This window comes from Falco biarmicus, chromosome 4 (genome assembly GCF_023638135.1).
Source record: "Falco biarmicus isolate bFalBia1 chromosome 4, bFalBia1.pri, whole genome shotgun sequence".
Lineage (NCBI taxonomy): Eukaryota > Metazoa > Chordata > Aves > Falconiformes > Falconidae > Falco > Falco biarmicus.
In genome coordinates this window covers 64,814,045-64,830,317 of record NC_079291.1, presented here as the reverse complement: position 1 = coordinate 64,830,317, position 16,273 = coordinate 64,814,045, and the positions used below count along the sequence as shown (strand labels likewise).

Sequence of the window (16,273 nt, the reverse complement as noted above, 5' to 3'; positions counted from 1 at the left end):
ACTCTGCTCTCTGCAACAGTGGAGACCACAGTCCCCCTCAACATGGGCCATCAATCTACTGCATCCGGGGGTGAGGGCAGACCAGTACAACAAGCCAGGATAGGTGGGTTTCCACAGTAGACTCAGCTGAGCAGCTGGGTATGCCATTAGCTGCAAGAAAGCTGCAAGAAAGCTCCAGCTCTGCAGTGAAACCAGCTCAAGGGTGACCAGGTTGGTGACTCTGCAGTGTTATGGAGAGCATCAAGGAGGGAAACCCTGGCCTAGTGGGGGGAAATTGTCAGCTTGAAGCAGTTGCAAACCTTTATGACAGTTCAATAGTCTGAGCCATAGGTATGTTAAAAAATATAGAGTTTATTTACAGGGTGACCAGTTTTCAGGCTTGAAGAGCAAGATGCTTATTTCATTAGCACAGAGGGGCCAGATGGGATCCAGGAGGTGAGCAGTGGTCCTGGGAGATGAGTTGTTTCAAGAGCCATAACCACCTTGGAGGGCTGTGGCAGTGCAGGGGAGATGTACGCCATGCACATGGCAATGCCCCAGGGTGTAAGAGCTGTGGCTGGCAGGGCCCACAGAGGACAAAGCAGCGGCACCATGCAGCTCTGCCCCACTGCTCCTCCGTCTGTCCTGAGAGTGAGCAGAACACCAGCTGCTTCTTGCCCCAAGCCAAGGGGGAGGAGACTTGATGGCTCCCTTTCCTGTGTCACACCCCACACAAACCCCACCAGAAATGTGTACTTGATGGTTTCCTGTGAAAGAAATATTTTTTAAGAGATATGGAAAAATCCAGGTCTGCTGGAGCCAACACAGTTCATCCTTAGTGAGCCTGGTAGGCATTAAGCTCTGAGGCCCTGGGGCAGTTTTGGAAGTGGGCAAGAAGGAATTATAATACTGTTTGTACTGCCCTGTGCTGGGTCAGGCTGGAGATGTAAATCATGGCTGGCTGTTTGGAGACACGAGGCACAGCCAGGTGCCCTTGTCTGCTGTGACAGCATCGTCTCCCAGGTTCTTAGTTCTGGAACTACTTGAGTAACAAAACTGGCATTTGAGAGATTAAAGCAAAAATTCGCAAAGAGCCTTTCCAGGTCCCATGCAGAAAAGGTGTATGTTGAGCAGCAGAGAAGGAAACTCAAAGAAGGGCTGCTTTCAACTTGTCCTCTATCTCTGGCCCATTTTCTGTCTTGGTAGCAATACTGTAGTAGTAGGTGCGGATTATGTTTTCTACAGTAATAAATCCTGGACGCTCTTCCCATCTGCAAGGGCAGAAAGGAACAAACAAAGTCAACAGAAGGGACAAAAGTGGACTGATGCAATGACAAGCACAGAAGAACCTGGCAGGGGAACAGCAGCCCAGTTGTATCAGGGGTTAGGATAGCAGCTGAGACTTTCTGGGACGGAGAGGGTCAAAGGCATAGAGGGACTGACATCTGCTGGGATTGGTATAGGCAAATGGAGGGGTATATTAATATAGAAATAGGTCCATCATTCATTATGAACTGGGGAATGAGACCAAGGCAAGAGACACCATTTGCTTTGTGTTGTCACCATCCAGACAGTGTGTGCTGTTCTGATGGACCTGCCACCCAGCAGAGTTGAGCTAGTGAAAGCCTTACTTGTAGGTCCAGCATTGCTGCATGAGGGCATACATCTCTGCCGGGCAGTCCGTGGGGCAGTCCATGCGCTTCCCTTGCTCTATGAAGCTGATGACCTCTGGGCCTTTCATTTTCTAGGATAGGATCGAGTAGGAAATGCTTTAATGTTTTCAGAGCTCACAGGAGGGTTAGAAGAGACAGATCAGAGCTGGGCCTGGGGTAATGCTTTGGATCCATGCACCACACACCCCATACAGTCACTGTTTTCAATCCTGGCACCCAGCAGTGGTGTCATGCATTGTAGCCAGCCCAGCCTGCAGACTCCATCCCAAGCATAGGCAGAGCAGTGGCCGAGCAACTGATTTTTCAGCTCTGCAAGTGAGCAGAAGAATCAAACAGAAGATCTGCTTTGATTCAAACCCCAATGAATTTTATTTTCTGTTTCTTCTCCTTTAAATGAACACAAAGCTGCAGGATCCTGTTTATGGCAGTGCCCCGGGGCACTTTCATAAACCTCTGTTCAACAGTGGGAAAAGCACCCACTGAAGGCAATAGACCTGTAGTTTCAGCGTGTGTCAGGCTATTACAGTGGGAGAGTGGGAGACTAGACTGTGGCATCCATCTCTGATGGACCCAGCTCTGCCTCACCTTGTACGGTTTCTGCCCATAGCTGAAGGCCTCCCACATGGTCACACCGTAGCTCCACACATCACTCTTGCTGGAGAACTTATGATAGAGGATGCACTCTGGGGCATACCATTTCAAGGGCCACTTTCCTGCTGTCCTGGCCTGTAGCAAAGCGAAGAGAAAGATTTCTACCCCGAGACACAGACTGCTATGAGCTTGCTAAATATTTGTGTCAAGTGCAATCCCACATTCCTAAAAAAAAAAAGCCCTGAGCCCCAAACTCCAGCCCACGCTCTGCCGTCTTGTTGGCCCTGGTCAGCCATCCCCAGCTGCAGGACGCTGTTCTGCATTGTCACCCTCCTCCTGCACCCCAGCCCCAAAGCTCAGTGCGGTCATGCACTGGTGCACACTGCTGGGAAGATCAGCACTGACTCACTCTTCATCACCTTCTCTTCTCTGCTCTCTGCTCTGGCTCCTCTCCTATCTCCTCTCTCCTGTCAACCCACTGCACTGCATTCCCCTCCCTGCCTCTGCATCCATCTGAATTTCCTCCTTGACACCTGAAATTTGCAAACCCCTTTTAATGTCACAGCAGTGAGGCCAGCCAGAGTGTGATGTGGTCGTACAGCAGGGCTCCTGGGAAGCGCCCAGACCCCCTGCCTCTGGGGGTCTCAGCCCCCCAGCCAGGAGGGGTCCTGCCAACTATCTGAATCCTTTGCTGTGCTTGCACTTACCTTGTAGTAGCTGTCATCAGCGCCAAGAGCCTTGGAGAGTCCGAAGTCACTGATCTTGGCATAATGCTGGTTGACTAGTAGAACATTTCTGGCTGCCAGGTCCCTGTGGACAAAGTTTTTTTCCTCCAAGTACTTCATCCCCATGGATACTTGATGCATCAGCTCCACAATATTGCTGACTGTAATCTCATCTCTGGGGAAGATGAAAGGACAATGCAGTAATAAAGGACCTGCCATTACTCCGTACACCGTGGTCCCCACCATGTTTTCTAGCTGCAAGGGAGAATGACCATGGACATTTCTGCTCCAGAAGCATCAGTCCCTGTTACCTCACATTAAAAGACATGTCTTTCTGCTGTTATCAGCTTCCCTCCACCTACAAAGCTAGGCTCTCCTGGCAGCAGACAGTTTGATGAGAAGTGCAGAAAATCAGCCAGCCAATTTTATTCAGTACTTACTTCTTGGAAGACAAGAACTTGTTGAGCGGCCCTCCAGAAGCCATCTCCATCACGAGCATCAGGGACTCTGCCTCACAGACCCCAATCATGCGGACAATGTATGGGTTGTCCAGCTGATGCATGATCTGGGCTTCCTTCATCATTTCATCCTTCACTGTTTTCTCGTTGTTGCTCTTCAGCACCTTTATGGCCACATCGATCTGCTTCCTGCACAGGGCGCAGGAGGAAAATGTGTGGCATGAGCTAAACATCAGCTGGACTCATGTATCACAGCCAGGAATGCAAATCACTTCTCACGTGATACTGTTTGATCTCTCAACGGCAATCTCAGCAGCCCAGGCACCCCAGGCCTGCCAGAAGGCCAAAAAGAAAAGGATCACCTCAGCCTTGTAAGTGTTTGTATTTGCCATCTGTAGATCTGAAGGTGCATCACCTCACACACTGAGATCTGCATCATCATTGCCATTTTGCAAGGGGGAAACTCAGGCATAAACTGGGCAAAGGTCATCTTTGTGGACTCACAGGCAACCAGCGACAGAGCCAAGGATGGCACACCTCCTCAGTGGCACTCCTTTGCCCTGGCACAGACCAAGCATGGTCTCAGAAACATGGACTTGCTCAGTCCAGCAAATGCCTTCAGAAGTGGCAGCGTTATGCCCAGGAGTATGCAGTGCAGATTACACTCTCAGGGCAACAAGGCTGTCACTGACAGGCTGTGGAAAGTCATCACTGACCTTCCAGAGTATCTCTTATACCTCCACCCCATTATCACTTTAGGGTCCATCTAGTTAGAAACAGGATAGCTGGGGACACCTCTGAGATCAGCCTGGAGCGGTCTCCTCCGGCTTCCTCAGCATCTTTCAGGGCAGTACTCACTTTCTCATTTTGTAGACTCCTTTCTTGACACAGCCAAAGTTTCCTGCCCCCAGTTCCACTTCATCGATCATCAGGTGGTCCCTCTTCAGGAAAAGTTTCTTATCCTTCAGTTCCTCAGGGTCGCTGTACGGGCTCTCGTAGACACTGGTGTCCATGGGTAGCAGGCGTGACTTTCCTGCACCTTCCCAAGAGATACAGTTGCTTATAAGTGTAAACAACATACCTTTCCCCATCCCTCTCTCCCTCACTGATTGGGAAGGTTTTCTCTAGTCCCTTGGAGAGCTACCCTTCAAGCTCCAACATTCAGGCCTCCCTGGGCATCTCCCTTCCTTTCACAACCCATAGCCCCTCCTAGTTGCAGCTGCTGGAGCAGCCAGGATGGGGAGAGGTGTCTGAGCATTCCCACTCCACATATCAGACCCTGCAGGACCTGGGCATGTGCATGACTTCACCCCACTGAAATACAACTGAATACACTGAGTATTTAGTAGGCAGGATGGAATATGGGGAATAGGACAGGGCTTGATTTACTGGGTGTGATGGGGAATGGGATAGGGCTTGATTTACTGGGAACTGGGTATGAGCAAACACTTGTGCAATATTCTTGTCTCAGGACCCTGAAAAGGCTGGGATGCTCCTGGGTACCTCTGCAAGAAAGGGACTTTGTAGCATGGCTCTTTGACCAGAAAGTGGTACAGGTGTGTCAGGTAACCCCCGTGGCTCCTATTAGGAGGAGAGGGCTTTTAAAGATGCTCACCCACAGGCTCTGGCGTGTATCCGTCTGCATTGAGCAGCCCAAGGTGTCTCTGGAAAAGAAATGGGGATGAAGTGGATGAAGGAACCAGAGGAAAGTGCTTCAGTTTGAAATGGGAGAGGAGAGGGACAGGGAGCCCCTGCAGCCCAACAGAGCCCCAGCCAGTAATTCGCTGTAAAAGGCCCTGAGATGGGTACAAGAGACTGGAGTGGTATCAAGCCGACTGGGATTAAGTACCGTAGAGCCTGAACGCAGCATTGTCCTCCCATAACCAGCCTGTGGGCTGTGTAGGGTGAGCTGCTGAGGGCTCTGTGTTTACCTGAGCAGTGAGGGGCACACACACAGGGCTGCACCTTGCTCTCGGCCCCCTCTGCTTTCCCCAGCCCAAAGTGACAAGTCTCCTGCAGCAGCAGGGGTCATCCCAGCCAAGTCTCTGCAGCTTGCTTTGAGACAAGAAGCAAAGGGAAGCCCAGAGGTAACTCAGCTTGCAGCCAGCACACCTACCTGCCCAAAAAGTGGCCCCTGTGCGCACGCACGGACACTACATACAGCCGCTGTCCCAAAGCAGACAGCAACAAAGCAATATGGTACACATTTTCCCAGCGTAGCTTTGAACACCAACACTGTTTGCAGCAGAGTTGCCACAACACAGGAGCCCACCGTAGCCTGTGTAAGCTCTCTGAGAAGATGGGTGAGTGCTCAGGCCTTTATTTAGCCTCCACTGGGCTCTGGGATGGACTACTCACATAGCCCAAACAAGCTGATTTCAACACAGCTCTGCACGGAGCAGTGACTGAGCACAGACATACCCTGAGGCCAGGGACGCAGAGGGAGCACAAAGACCTGGCCGGTGGCCAGCGGCCAGCAGCAAGGCTGAGTGTTCCCAGAATCCAACCACGTCTTCCTCGCTCCTGCCTGGCAAGGGGGGCAGGGGGGAGAGGGGTCCCCAAGGACAGGCCCACATGTTGCAAGGAGCACAGTATGAATGGAAACCATTTTCAGCTCTAACGGTAGCTGTGCCCAGCTATTCCTCGTCCCCATCCAAGCTGGAAAGGGGACAACATTGCAGCTGGGCTTAATATATTCCATTTGAGTTACTGAGTTTTAGAGAAGAGCGGAGTTTGAAGAGCAGAGTTTTATCAGCAAGCTTGAAAAGCAATAACATTAAACCACTAAGGTACTGATAAAAAAGACCCTTCTCAAAACTTACGCTCATGGAGGGGTGGGTTGGTGGAACTGGTGCTGCAGATGCTGTGAATCAGGAGAGAGAAGTTGTTAGTTAGAGTCTGCCTATGCCTCAAGCAGGATGAGAGCATCAGTTCTTGAAGGACTGCGTGGCCTTTGTCTGATGCCCCGCCAGGGACAGCTTTCCACAGCTTTAGTCAAAAAGTTGTGGAAATGTGCCTGGATGTGAGCATTATTCCCAGACCAGCCCTCAGGGGAGGTGCAGGCCTACTGGAGCCCCCTACAGTCTCCATCAGTCCCAGAGCAGGGACTGGCTGAGCTGTACCCCAGAGCCCCCTGCCCAGGAGAGCAAGGGTCCCATGGGCAGGCTCTGAAGTGATGTTTCTGACACCTGGACCAGGACAAAGTGACCCATGGTTTTGAGCGTTCAGCTCAAGAGACCCACCAGGAGCCAGACTTGCGGGACATGTTGTTTCTTGCTGCCTAAAAAGCGGGTCGTTTTTCAGAAGTCATCTGTTTGGCACCAGAAGTCCCTAATCCATTTGGAGCACTGACTCCCCCATCTGCTCCTGTCTTTTGGCCACCCTAGGCCAGGCCTGGAGAGTGGCCACTTTCAGCAGAAAACATAATGTGAGATTTGCCCAGAGGAGCAGAGACATCACTGTTCCCTCACCACCAAGGTCGGAGCAAGGTTGGACATCGTAAAGGAAACTTGGGCTGGTGCTGTTCAAACTGGCCCCACTTGGTGGTAAACCAAGGCCAGGGATGGCACTGAGGGATGTCAGCTCACCTGGCATGTTGGGGTTGGGGCAGGTTTCCCTCAGATAGAAAATCAGCCCATCCGGTTTGAGTTTTAGGTACTCCACCAACTGAGAAAGGAATCAGAGGAAAAAGAGATTATTGTGAGGAGAAAAGCATCCTCTTTTTTTTGTTGTTGTTTTCTTTTTTTATTTTTTTTCAGGCACTTGTATAGCTTATTATGGTAATGATTTCTCTCAGATTTATGGCAGATGGGGACTATATTTCTTTTTCTCCTCTGGTACCTATGCACTCAGGGATCTCCTAGAGTAAACACTTGCATACCTGGATAACTGCCAGAGCTGGGAAGAACTTGGGAAGTTAGATAAGGACGGAAGAAAGACAAAAGGAAAATCTCCACTAGGAGAGCTGGGTAGGGCATTTTCAGTGTAATGTTATTGTTGTCCCAGCCAGAAAAGTTTTTAAGTCGTGTTGTGTTTGATAAAGCCTGAGAGAAACCTTTTGCTTTCCCAGAGGAACCCCAGGGTTAGCTCTGTGGATCCCGGTCAGTTTTTTGCTGCCACCAGTTCAAGCACAGTGGGGACTTGACTCTGGCTGGAGACAACCAGCCCAGCCCTTGGCCACCAGACCACAGAGGACACAAGGCTTTCTCTTCCCCTTCTCTCTGGCTCAGACTTCATCTGCAACTGGGAGCCTGGCATGGTTCTGTGGCCATAAAAATGCCCCAAAGTCTTTGTTGTCAATCAGTTCAGAGTGAAAACAATCCTGGAAATTTGGAAAATTCAGCAAAACAAGAGTTCTGTCCCCCAGCCAGCCCTGCCCAGGAGGAAGCACTGGTATCTGTTCCCTGGAGCAGGTCCGAGGTGTGTGCCACAGGGCAGAGCCAGGCTCCGGTGGGGCATGCTGCTCCCCAGTAGTGCCAAGAGTTGCTGGACCATGTGTCACATTCCCTTAAAACCCTGCCCCGTCCACACGAGGATTGCTGGGGCATTACAGCCATCTCTGCTTCCCAGAGCCCCTGACTCTCAGGGGTCATAGAATGCGTCTTCTGGCACTTGGATCTTGGTCATGTAAAGATTTTGGCCGCTGTCTCAAGACTTCTGACCTCCCCTACTCTTTGCACAGAAGTCAGTCCCTTGGAACATCCAAGTGGAAATCAGCACACAACAGCGTTGCTGGGCCAGGAGTAGTGTGGGGAGCACTCGGGAGGGACAGCCTGGGATGAGCAATCTCATCAGAGCTGCTGCAGGCAGAGGTCAAGGTGCACACTGTGGCTGAATGTGTGATGTTTGCTGATGGGGTGCAGGTGTCATTAATATAATCATCTCAAGTACCCTGGCTTAAAGCTGGAAATAAAAAGCGCTGATCCTCTTGTTTGCTTGGAGAGGTATGGACTAGTGTAAGGTGTGGGGGCAGTGGTGAAGCCAGCACTATTTCAGAGCTGCTGTAACATCCCAGACTTAGGCCTACTTAGCTAGGAGTGTACAGGAATGAATGTGATGAGGTGAGCTGATAAACAGCCAGACCCAGGGAATGTAAGGGCTTTCTGCAAGGGGCTACAACAATCTATGTACAGTTCTAAAGCTCCACGTGGCCTTTCCTGTCCTTCAGGGCATGGGCAGCTATAACAAGGGAAAAATGCCTTTGCTTTATTAGGACACTAGTGGTCAGCGTCCCACAGCACGGTACCTGCCAGAGCGTGTCGAACTTGGTGCCCTCAGGGATGGAGTACTTGCCGGACTTGTCCTGGTCTATCCGATAGTGATACACTGTTTTGCCATAGATGAGGGAGAGGGCATAGGCACCGTTTTCCTTCCTTTCTCTCAGCCTGGTAGGAGGGAGAACTGTTAAAAGCAACTCTAGGTTTTGCCCTGCAAATTATCATGGCTGCAGCAGTGGCAGGTCACTGGGTGGGCACTTAGTAAGGTGCCCCTGCCCCCCACGTTGGAATTGCCACCTTCCCAACATCCCTCTGCAGAGGCTGAGGAGGGACCCTTCACTTTCAGTCTCTTGCCCCTCTCCTCCACCCTCTCCAGCTAATTCTTTCTTTCCCTAATTCATTCAGAAGATAATTAAATTAAGGGCTGTCTCACCTCAGCAGGGATGCAGAGCAAATGCTTTCTTCTGCATTTTATTGGCCATACATTGTTTACATGTCAGTGTTAAATGTCTTCACCCACTAACCCTATATCTCATATCATCCAGTGCATTAACAAGCATACTTCATAGAGATATCTAAACATGAGAAACAAATAAAGCTCAAGATTGGCTCTTCATGGAGGCCAGATACTGTCTGGACAATGATAGGTTTGAAGGATCAGACCCTGTCTTTGAAAGATCTGTAACCACAGCCTGACCATATTCAGCTAAACCTCCTCCCAGGAACTGTCATGTGAAACAAATAACTGCAGGATAGTGGTGGTGGGGAAATGGTAAAAAGTACAGGGATCACAGCTTCTGCCAGGTTTTTGCATGCTCACAGGAATTTCCCATCAGGTTGTGCCCCTGAGTAGAGCCTCCGTTCAGCTTCATCGCGGGCGATGCTGCCATGGTACCAGGGCATCCTCTCGTGGGCTGTGGTGGCGATGAGCTTCTCCACCTGTGGAGCCTGGCTTATGATGGCCTGTTCAAGCGCATCCCCCTGGAAAACAGTGAGAAATTAGACCTCCTGCCATTCTGCTGCATAGTTGCATGGCTTCAGCACGGTTTATTTTGCACCCTTTGGGGAAGATGACACAGGAAACTTGGAAGGTCTTGTAGTTTAAGTGCCTGTGACCTTAATCAAGCCTATAGCAACAGTGGTTTGAATCATATTCTGCTGCAGAGCAGAATTCCTTCCTTATCTCCATTGGTCCCACTCCTCGAATCCAGCTGAAGTCCGTTGACTTGCTGGTGAGGGAAGAGAGAAGTCATCATATTCATACAGGGGACCTGTATGTCAGGCTCGCAGGGTGTCTGTCTTTCAGCCTCGCATTCCTGGGAAAGCAGGACCTCTTTCTCGAGCTTCTGCCTTCCTGGCTGCTCACTGTCCCCAGACACTACAACTTGTCAGAGCAGTGCAGTCTGGGAGTCATGTGGGAGACCCTAAATTAATTTTACCGGTCCCACACATTTTATAAACAACTGTAGCTTTTCGTTTGCCAGTAGGTGGCAATGTCCTTTGTGTTATCTACCAGTGCCCACAGACCAGCTTCATGGAGAAACCCTATAGGATACCTCATTCTGCCAAGCACCTTTGGTCTAAAATAGGCCGCATGTAGGGGTCTTTCATAGAAAGGCTCCATAAGCAGAATGCCTGAGCCATCTTTCTGCAAGGACTTGGAAGTGTCAAAGTAGTCACTGTCAAAGTGACAGCAAGTAGGAAATTAATTACATGACTGCCAGTGTGACTATTTACAGAGGTTTGCCTTACACATATATTACATATATATTCCAATCCACAATAAAATGCAGGAACGTATGTGTAGCTATTTTTAAATGTAAATAGGCAGAACTGGTCCAGTACCCAGTACCTCACTCTCACAGGCAAAACCTCCACTGACTTTAAAAAGCAAGGAAATCCTGAGCAAGAATTTAAGTCTGGTTTCATTACCAATGTTATGGAGGCACAGGCACCTCATGGAGAGCATTGGTCTAACTGCAGTGAGTGTCCCACATGCTGCAGAGGAGCAAACAGCACATGGGGCAATGCTTGCAAAGTGTGCAGTGAGCTCCAAAGCCCTGCAGAGCAAATGCAACGCCATCTGTTCAGAGGAAGAGCCTGAAGGCTTGGGAAGGTGTTTAGACCTGTTTCTGAAGAAGAAACTGGAAAAGAGAGAGGTTTAAGACTGCTCTTAGTGCCAGCAGCCTCTGAGGAGAAGGACCTTGCTTTACCATGCTCTAAGAGGATAACAGCGACAGAGGAGGTTGGACTGGCAAGCAGCAGTAAGCCCCTGGGGAGCTTGCACAGTCCCACACCACATTTGGCAATGGCCAGTACCTCCAATTTCCACGTCTGCCGGACATATTCGCGCACCATATTGTCCCTCATGCTGTCAAAAACACCAGGCTGGGGCTCCACACCACTGGGGCGGTTGCAGGGCTTGCGGAGGGTGCAGCAGAGCCCGTCGGCATCCTTGGAGTAAAACTCGCAGAGCTCCTCTGGCCCACAGTGTGCTTTGCCCCCTGCAATGGCGTAGGTACCATTCATCTGGCGCTCGATGGCGTAATGGTAAAACTGCAGGTTGCAGACCATGGAGAGGACGTACCCCCCCAGACTGCGCAGGCACTGCCGCAGCAGGAACAGCCCGTCCGACATCCCCGCCAGCTTGAGGTACTCCTCCGCTTCTGACCTGGCAATACTGCCATAGTAAAAGGGCAGGTGAGCAGCAGCATCGGGCATCTCTGTGCGCTTACCAGGACTGCTTGGGTTGGCTCAAACACTGCCGCTGCTCTATCTGGAAGAGAGAAGCAAAATTCTTCACTGACATATAATTCTGCAAAAAGGTTTAATTGGAATTCAGATTCATCTGTCTAGAGGTTCTTAGGCCCTCAGCTGGCTGCCTGCAGGGTTGTTTCAAACATAACATGAAGAGCAGCAGTGGGTGCACTCATATCCCAGCCAGAGAATCCCACAGTGATTCTTCTATCCTGCCCTGAATGGAGCTAGAAATTGTTAGTAAAAATCCATCCAATCTTGATTTAAAGATTTTAAGCAATCGGGAATGCACTGAATGCTACAATTAATTGTTTCAATGCTTATTTACCTTCACTATTAAAAATGTGCTTCTTACATCCATCCCGAAGTTTTTAGCTTTGACTTCCTACTATTTTCTCTACAGGCCTGTTCACAATAAAAGGAAATTCTTTTGCTGCTCTGAATGAATTAATTTTGCCATGAGGGTCTGTAAGGCCAAAATCTTAAAAGCAATATGATTAAAACACGAGATTGATATTAAATGTCTAAAAAATGTATAGATACATAATTGCACCAAACAAGATAAACCCAAGTGGTTCGGAGCAGACATTAACCGTCAGTTGACAGGAACAAGAAGGAACTTTCTTCTAATTGTCTCTTGAAAAAATTATGGATTTTTTTCCCACAATACCTGAATCTGGCTGGCTTCTGAATTTGGCCAATACTCTGATTTTGTCTGGCAGTTCCTATTTCTACATTGTGCACATGCTCCAGAGGAAGCTGGAGCTCAGCGGCCAGCCATCACTGCAAAGTGAGTTTAATCCCACTGTCTCTGTCAAGCTGCAACATGCAAGCGTTCTTGGAGCCTCCTGTTCAGCACAGCCTAAAACCAGAAACAAACTTACCGCCGCGCTGCTGCAGACCCTTGCAGTGGGAATCCAGCGAGAAATGGCACTTTGTTGACTGAGGCACTGCCAAGCCCCTTCTGCCAAAGACCTATAAGTCTTGTATCGAATCATCTAAAATCCCACCCACAAACAGAAGCCAATTTCCGGTGATTAATGGAAATGTTATCATATTTAAAGGATCTCATTTGTTCCTTGGAGCCTGATCTTCAATTTTGTCATTGCGCAGATGCTGACCCAGAAAAGATGTGTTTGTCTCCATCCGCATTTCCTGCAAATGCATCACTCACGTTCAGACCAAAGAACACATCAGCTCTTCGGCCAGCACGCTGGGTGTTTGCTGGGATTCTCCCCAACGTAGCTCTCATTTCGGAACATGACAGGAGAGGTTGCTGCTCAATGGGTTGTGCCCACTGCACTATTCCAGAAGTGGCATCTGCTCTCAGGCAGGGGCTGGAGCTGTGTCTGGGCTGGTGGTCAGCCTTGCTCCATCTCACCCAGCCTACTTCAGACCACTCAGCAGCATGGTGGCAGGGCTGCCAGCCTCTGGGACCACCGGAGCTGTGAAGGGGTTGGCTGGACACGTGCTCTGTATCAGCTGGAACAGGACAGGGTTCAGGTGGAAACTGCTCAGGAGAGACCATTTTGGTGGTGTGCACCCCGCTCTGCCCAGCCTACAATAGCAAACACCCACAGGGAGCTGGATTTATGGCAACCAGATTCTTCTCTACCTATTTATTTGTTGCCTTCATTAAGCCCAGAAATGGCCCTGATGAGAACAGGAAGGGAGAGCAGGCTCTGACAAGGGGGTGTTTTGGCTGAGGCAGGAAACCACAACAGGAAGCTGCCAGTGGCGTTTGCAGCTTGGGTGCAGGACTAGCGTCAACCGTACCAGACACAGCACAAATAAGCCTGAGTTGTGAAGCCCCTTTCATCAAATTCATCAAATGAAGCCAAGTGGGGTCTTGGCAGACCTGCCAGTCTGGGACACAGAAGGTGAATGAAAACACCATGTAGCTCAGACCCTAACTGGAGTCAGTGCTTGGAACCAAAGCAAACGGCCTAATCCCTTCATGCCTCCAAGCATAAAGCAGCTCAGACACTGGACAGACAGGCATAGCCCCCAGGTTCAGCTCCTGCAACGAGATGAGACGATCGCCAGGTCTCCCCAACCTCAGCCTGGTCCCAGGGGAGAGCAGATCCCAGGAAGGTGGGTTGAAGGATGTGAGGAGTGAGGATTGCAATCTTCCTTTTAACTGTAGCGTCAGGCTCATGAGTCACATTCACAAGTCAAGGAAGAGGAAGTGCTGAGTGGGCAGCGGAAGGTCGATGGCCGCCTTCATGTGCTACTAATTTCCACTAGCTACCTGGGATAAACAGTGATTATGTACAAGGACGCTGCACCCAAAGATGCTGATTTCCCTTTCTGGAAAGTCCAGGACCAGAACATCACAGCAAATGGAACGTGTTTGCCAGTTGTTCAGACAGGTGAAAATGAGACGGCAGAAGCCACTGATGACCACTGAGCTCAGAGTTTCCAGCTGCCTACACAGGAGGTTCTGTTATAAGCAGATTGGCTTTCCTCTCCAAGCACAGGGCTGTGAGTCAAGAAAGTCTCACAGAGATAGGAGAACGAACCCAGGGATCAGAGGTTGGTTCAGGCTACGCCAACCATTTCACACGAGCCTTGCTGCCACAAGTGAACCCTATTAGAAAATTACCCTTATTCAAAAAAACCTCTGCATCTCCAGCCTTGAGGGAAAGTTACCCCCTGAAGTCTGAGACCAGATTTGAACAGGATGATTTATAGCCCCTCTAAAGCTCTTGCTTTAAAAAAGTTTGTCCTACTGTCCTGGTGCTTTCTGTTGCCCATACACCAGCCCAGGGTCTTCTGGGCATAGCTAAGCTTCTCCTCCAAACCACAGCTCTGTTCCTTAGCAGTACCTCTGGGTGGACCTGAGCAACCCTGATACAACCTCAACAGACCTGCACAAACCTCATAAAACTTTGTTTTCCTGCACTGTGAAATGCAGATGAAAAGGAGCACCTATTTCATGGACTGCTTTCTTATGAGCATAACAACTAGTGCCAGGAAGCTGTGCAAGGACCCTCCACCACTATTTTGAGTAACAGGACCTGATTTTTTCCAGCACCTGTTTAATCTCTGTCCCTTGGGCTGCAGCAACCCAGATGCTGGGTGTTCCTGTGGGCTTCAGGTGCTGCCCCCAGCTTAGAGACAGTAGTCAGGGAGAGCAGTCAGAAAACCAGGGATAATGGCCATGTCTGCAAGCTGGTGTTAATGATGTGAAGATGCACTGAAAAAAACAACACCCACGTAAAAAGGAGTTGGATTTGTGCACCATGACACACAGGAAAGCCAGGCAGGAAGCTATTGAGATGTCAGTCAATCAGATCTATATATAGCTGGCCACTTGCTTTTACTTAGATCAGACAAGAACCGTCAGGAACTGGTTTGATTTTGTAATTTCTCAGAATAGCAGAACCACTTTGTGTGAATCTGGAGCCAGTCCCCGAAAGCAGTGGGGTGCACTTATGAAACCGGAGGAGGCACCGACAAACTGTAGCATCCTGTTCGGACCATATTTGCTGTAGCATCGTCCTGGCCCTGATAATCCCTTGTAACACAGCCCTGGCTGGCGGGGCTGGCACTTTAAGGCGGCCGGGGCAGCCTGGGGGGAGGAAGGGGCTCTCCGAGGCTGTCCCCGAGCAGCTGGGAGAGCTGGGGAATGGGAACCCTGTGAGGAGGAACCGGCTTGGAGGCGTAAAAAGGGCAGCCAGGTCTGTGCTTTGGAGCTGGTGGTAGGAGCTGCTGCTGAGGTTTGTGTTGGCAGTGTGGGGAGGGGTGTTTGTAACGATTCTCTACAGGTGATTAATTGGGGAGGGGGGAGAGTAAGCTGAAAGTAAGATCTTCGGTGGTAAGTGTGCTCGTGGTATTGCTGAAAGGTGAGGTCTGTCTGACAGGGGTTAGGGTCTCTGAGCTCCTCTGGGGGCCACTTCTGCTGCCCCCCTGGGGCTGCGGGTGTTGGGGGGTGCGTGTCTGAACTGTGGCACAGGCAGCAGGGTGGGTTGCTGGTGGGCTGGGGGAGCAGCCCAGCTTTAGGGGCTTTCCTGCCCTGCTGGCAGGAGTGCTGCATGGGTAAAGGCAGCTGAGTGGGTGCAGGGCATCAGTTCTGTCCTGAGCTCCTAACTGGGTCGTGCTGCCTCCTTGTCTCCTCCTGATGTGAAATGGCCTCTCTGACCATCTCGTGGGAAGGAACAAGGCTTCTCATGCTGCCTTGCCTAGGCCTGCCTGCAATCAATGCAGGAATAAATGTCCTGTCTTACATGCTGTTTACAGCACCTTCCCTTCGGTGCTTTAGGGGAGTGCTGAGTAAAGGTTTGTGCCCAAGATTATCTTAATCCCCCCTATTTACTGAGCTTTCCAGGAGTGGCTGCAGGAGCTCTGCTGGTCCCCGACGGCCAGCTGGCTGCAGGAGTGGGGCTGAGCCTGATGGGCACAGACTGTGGCGCAGTGAAGGTGTAGGCAGGATTTAGAGGTGGGAGCAGGGTGTGAGGTGCAGAGAGATGGCAGAACGCAGAGCGAGTCTCAAGCAGCAACTGCTTCCTGCTGTGTGCAGAGGTGATGGGCATGGACAGTGACCTGGCTTCCCTGGGGCTGCAGAGGAGCAGCTGCCTACCATACCTTCCCCTGGATTCCCCTCGGCTGCTCCTGATTATATCAGAAAACTAGACGTACAGTGGAGAACCTGGTTAAAGGATGTGAAGGGCTATAAAATGTCTGCAGCGTACAAGTTCCCTTTCCAGGTTATTCTTCCCAGGAGTAGCTGGCACTGTGCAAAAGGATGAACTAAAGAGCTGATTCCTAGAGCTCAGGCACACGTTTGGATTTTTTTAATCCTAAATAATAAAAGACTTAAAATAACTTGGATTCAACTTGAAATGCTTCTTAGTTCAAAGAAAAATAAAACC

At 50.2% G+C, this 16,273-nt stretch overlaps 1 protein-coding gene across 3 annotated transcripts in view; it reads right to left on the bottom strand.

Annotated features, from left to right (window-relative positions):
* Positions 1–331: 331 nt before the first annotated feature.
* Positions 332–16,273, bottom strand: part of LOC130148768 (tyrosine-protein kinase ZAP-70) — a 28,847-nt gene continuing 12,905 nt past the window's right edge. Inside the window, exons 2-14 of one of the 3 annotated variants that reach the window (XM_056337712.1) lie at positions 11,230–11,418; positions 10,962–11,146; positions 9,463–9,623; positions 8,672–8,810; positions 7,014–7,092; positions 6,249–6,289; positions 5,042–5,090; positions 4,285–4,465; positions 3,409–3,615; positions 2,951–3,143; positions 2,238–2,378; positions 1,611–1,723; positions 332–1,250 (exon numbers count right to left, since the gene is read on the bottom strand). In XM_056337712.1, the coding sequence (XP_056193687.1) occupies positions 1,127–1,250; positions 1,611–1,723; positions 2,238–2,378; positions 2,951–3,143; positions 3,409–3,615; positions 4,285–4,465; positions 5,042–5,090; positions 6,249–6,289; positions 7,014–7,092; positions 8,672–8,810; positions 9,463–9,623; positions 10,962–11,146; positions 11,230–11,418 (1,802 nt within the window). In that variant the 3' untranslated portion in view covers positions 332–1,126. Of the gene's footprint in view, positions 1,251–1,610; positions 1,724–2,237; positions 2,379–2,950; positions 3,144–3,408; positions 3,616–4,284; positions 4,466–5,041; positions 5,091–6,248; positions 6,290–7,013; positions 7,093–8,671; positions 8,811–9,462; positions 9,624–10,961; positions 11,440–16,273 lie in introns of all 3 variants that reach the window. The other 2 variants (XM_056337713.1, XM_056337714.1) reach the window with 2 other exon arrangements.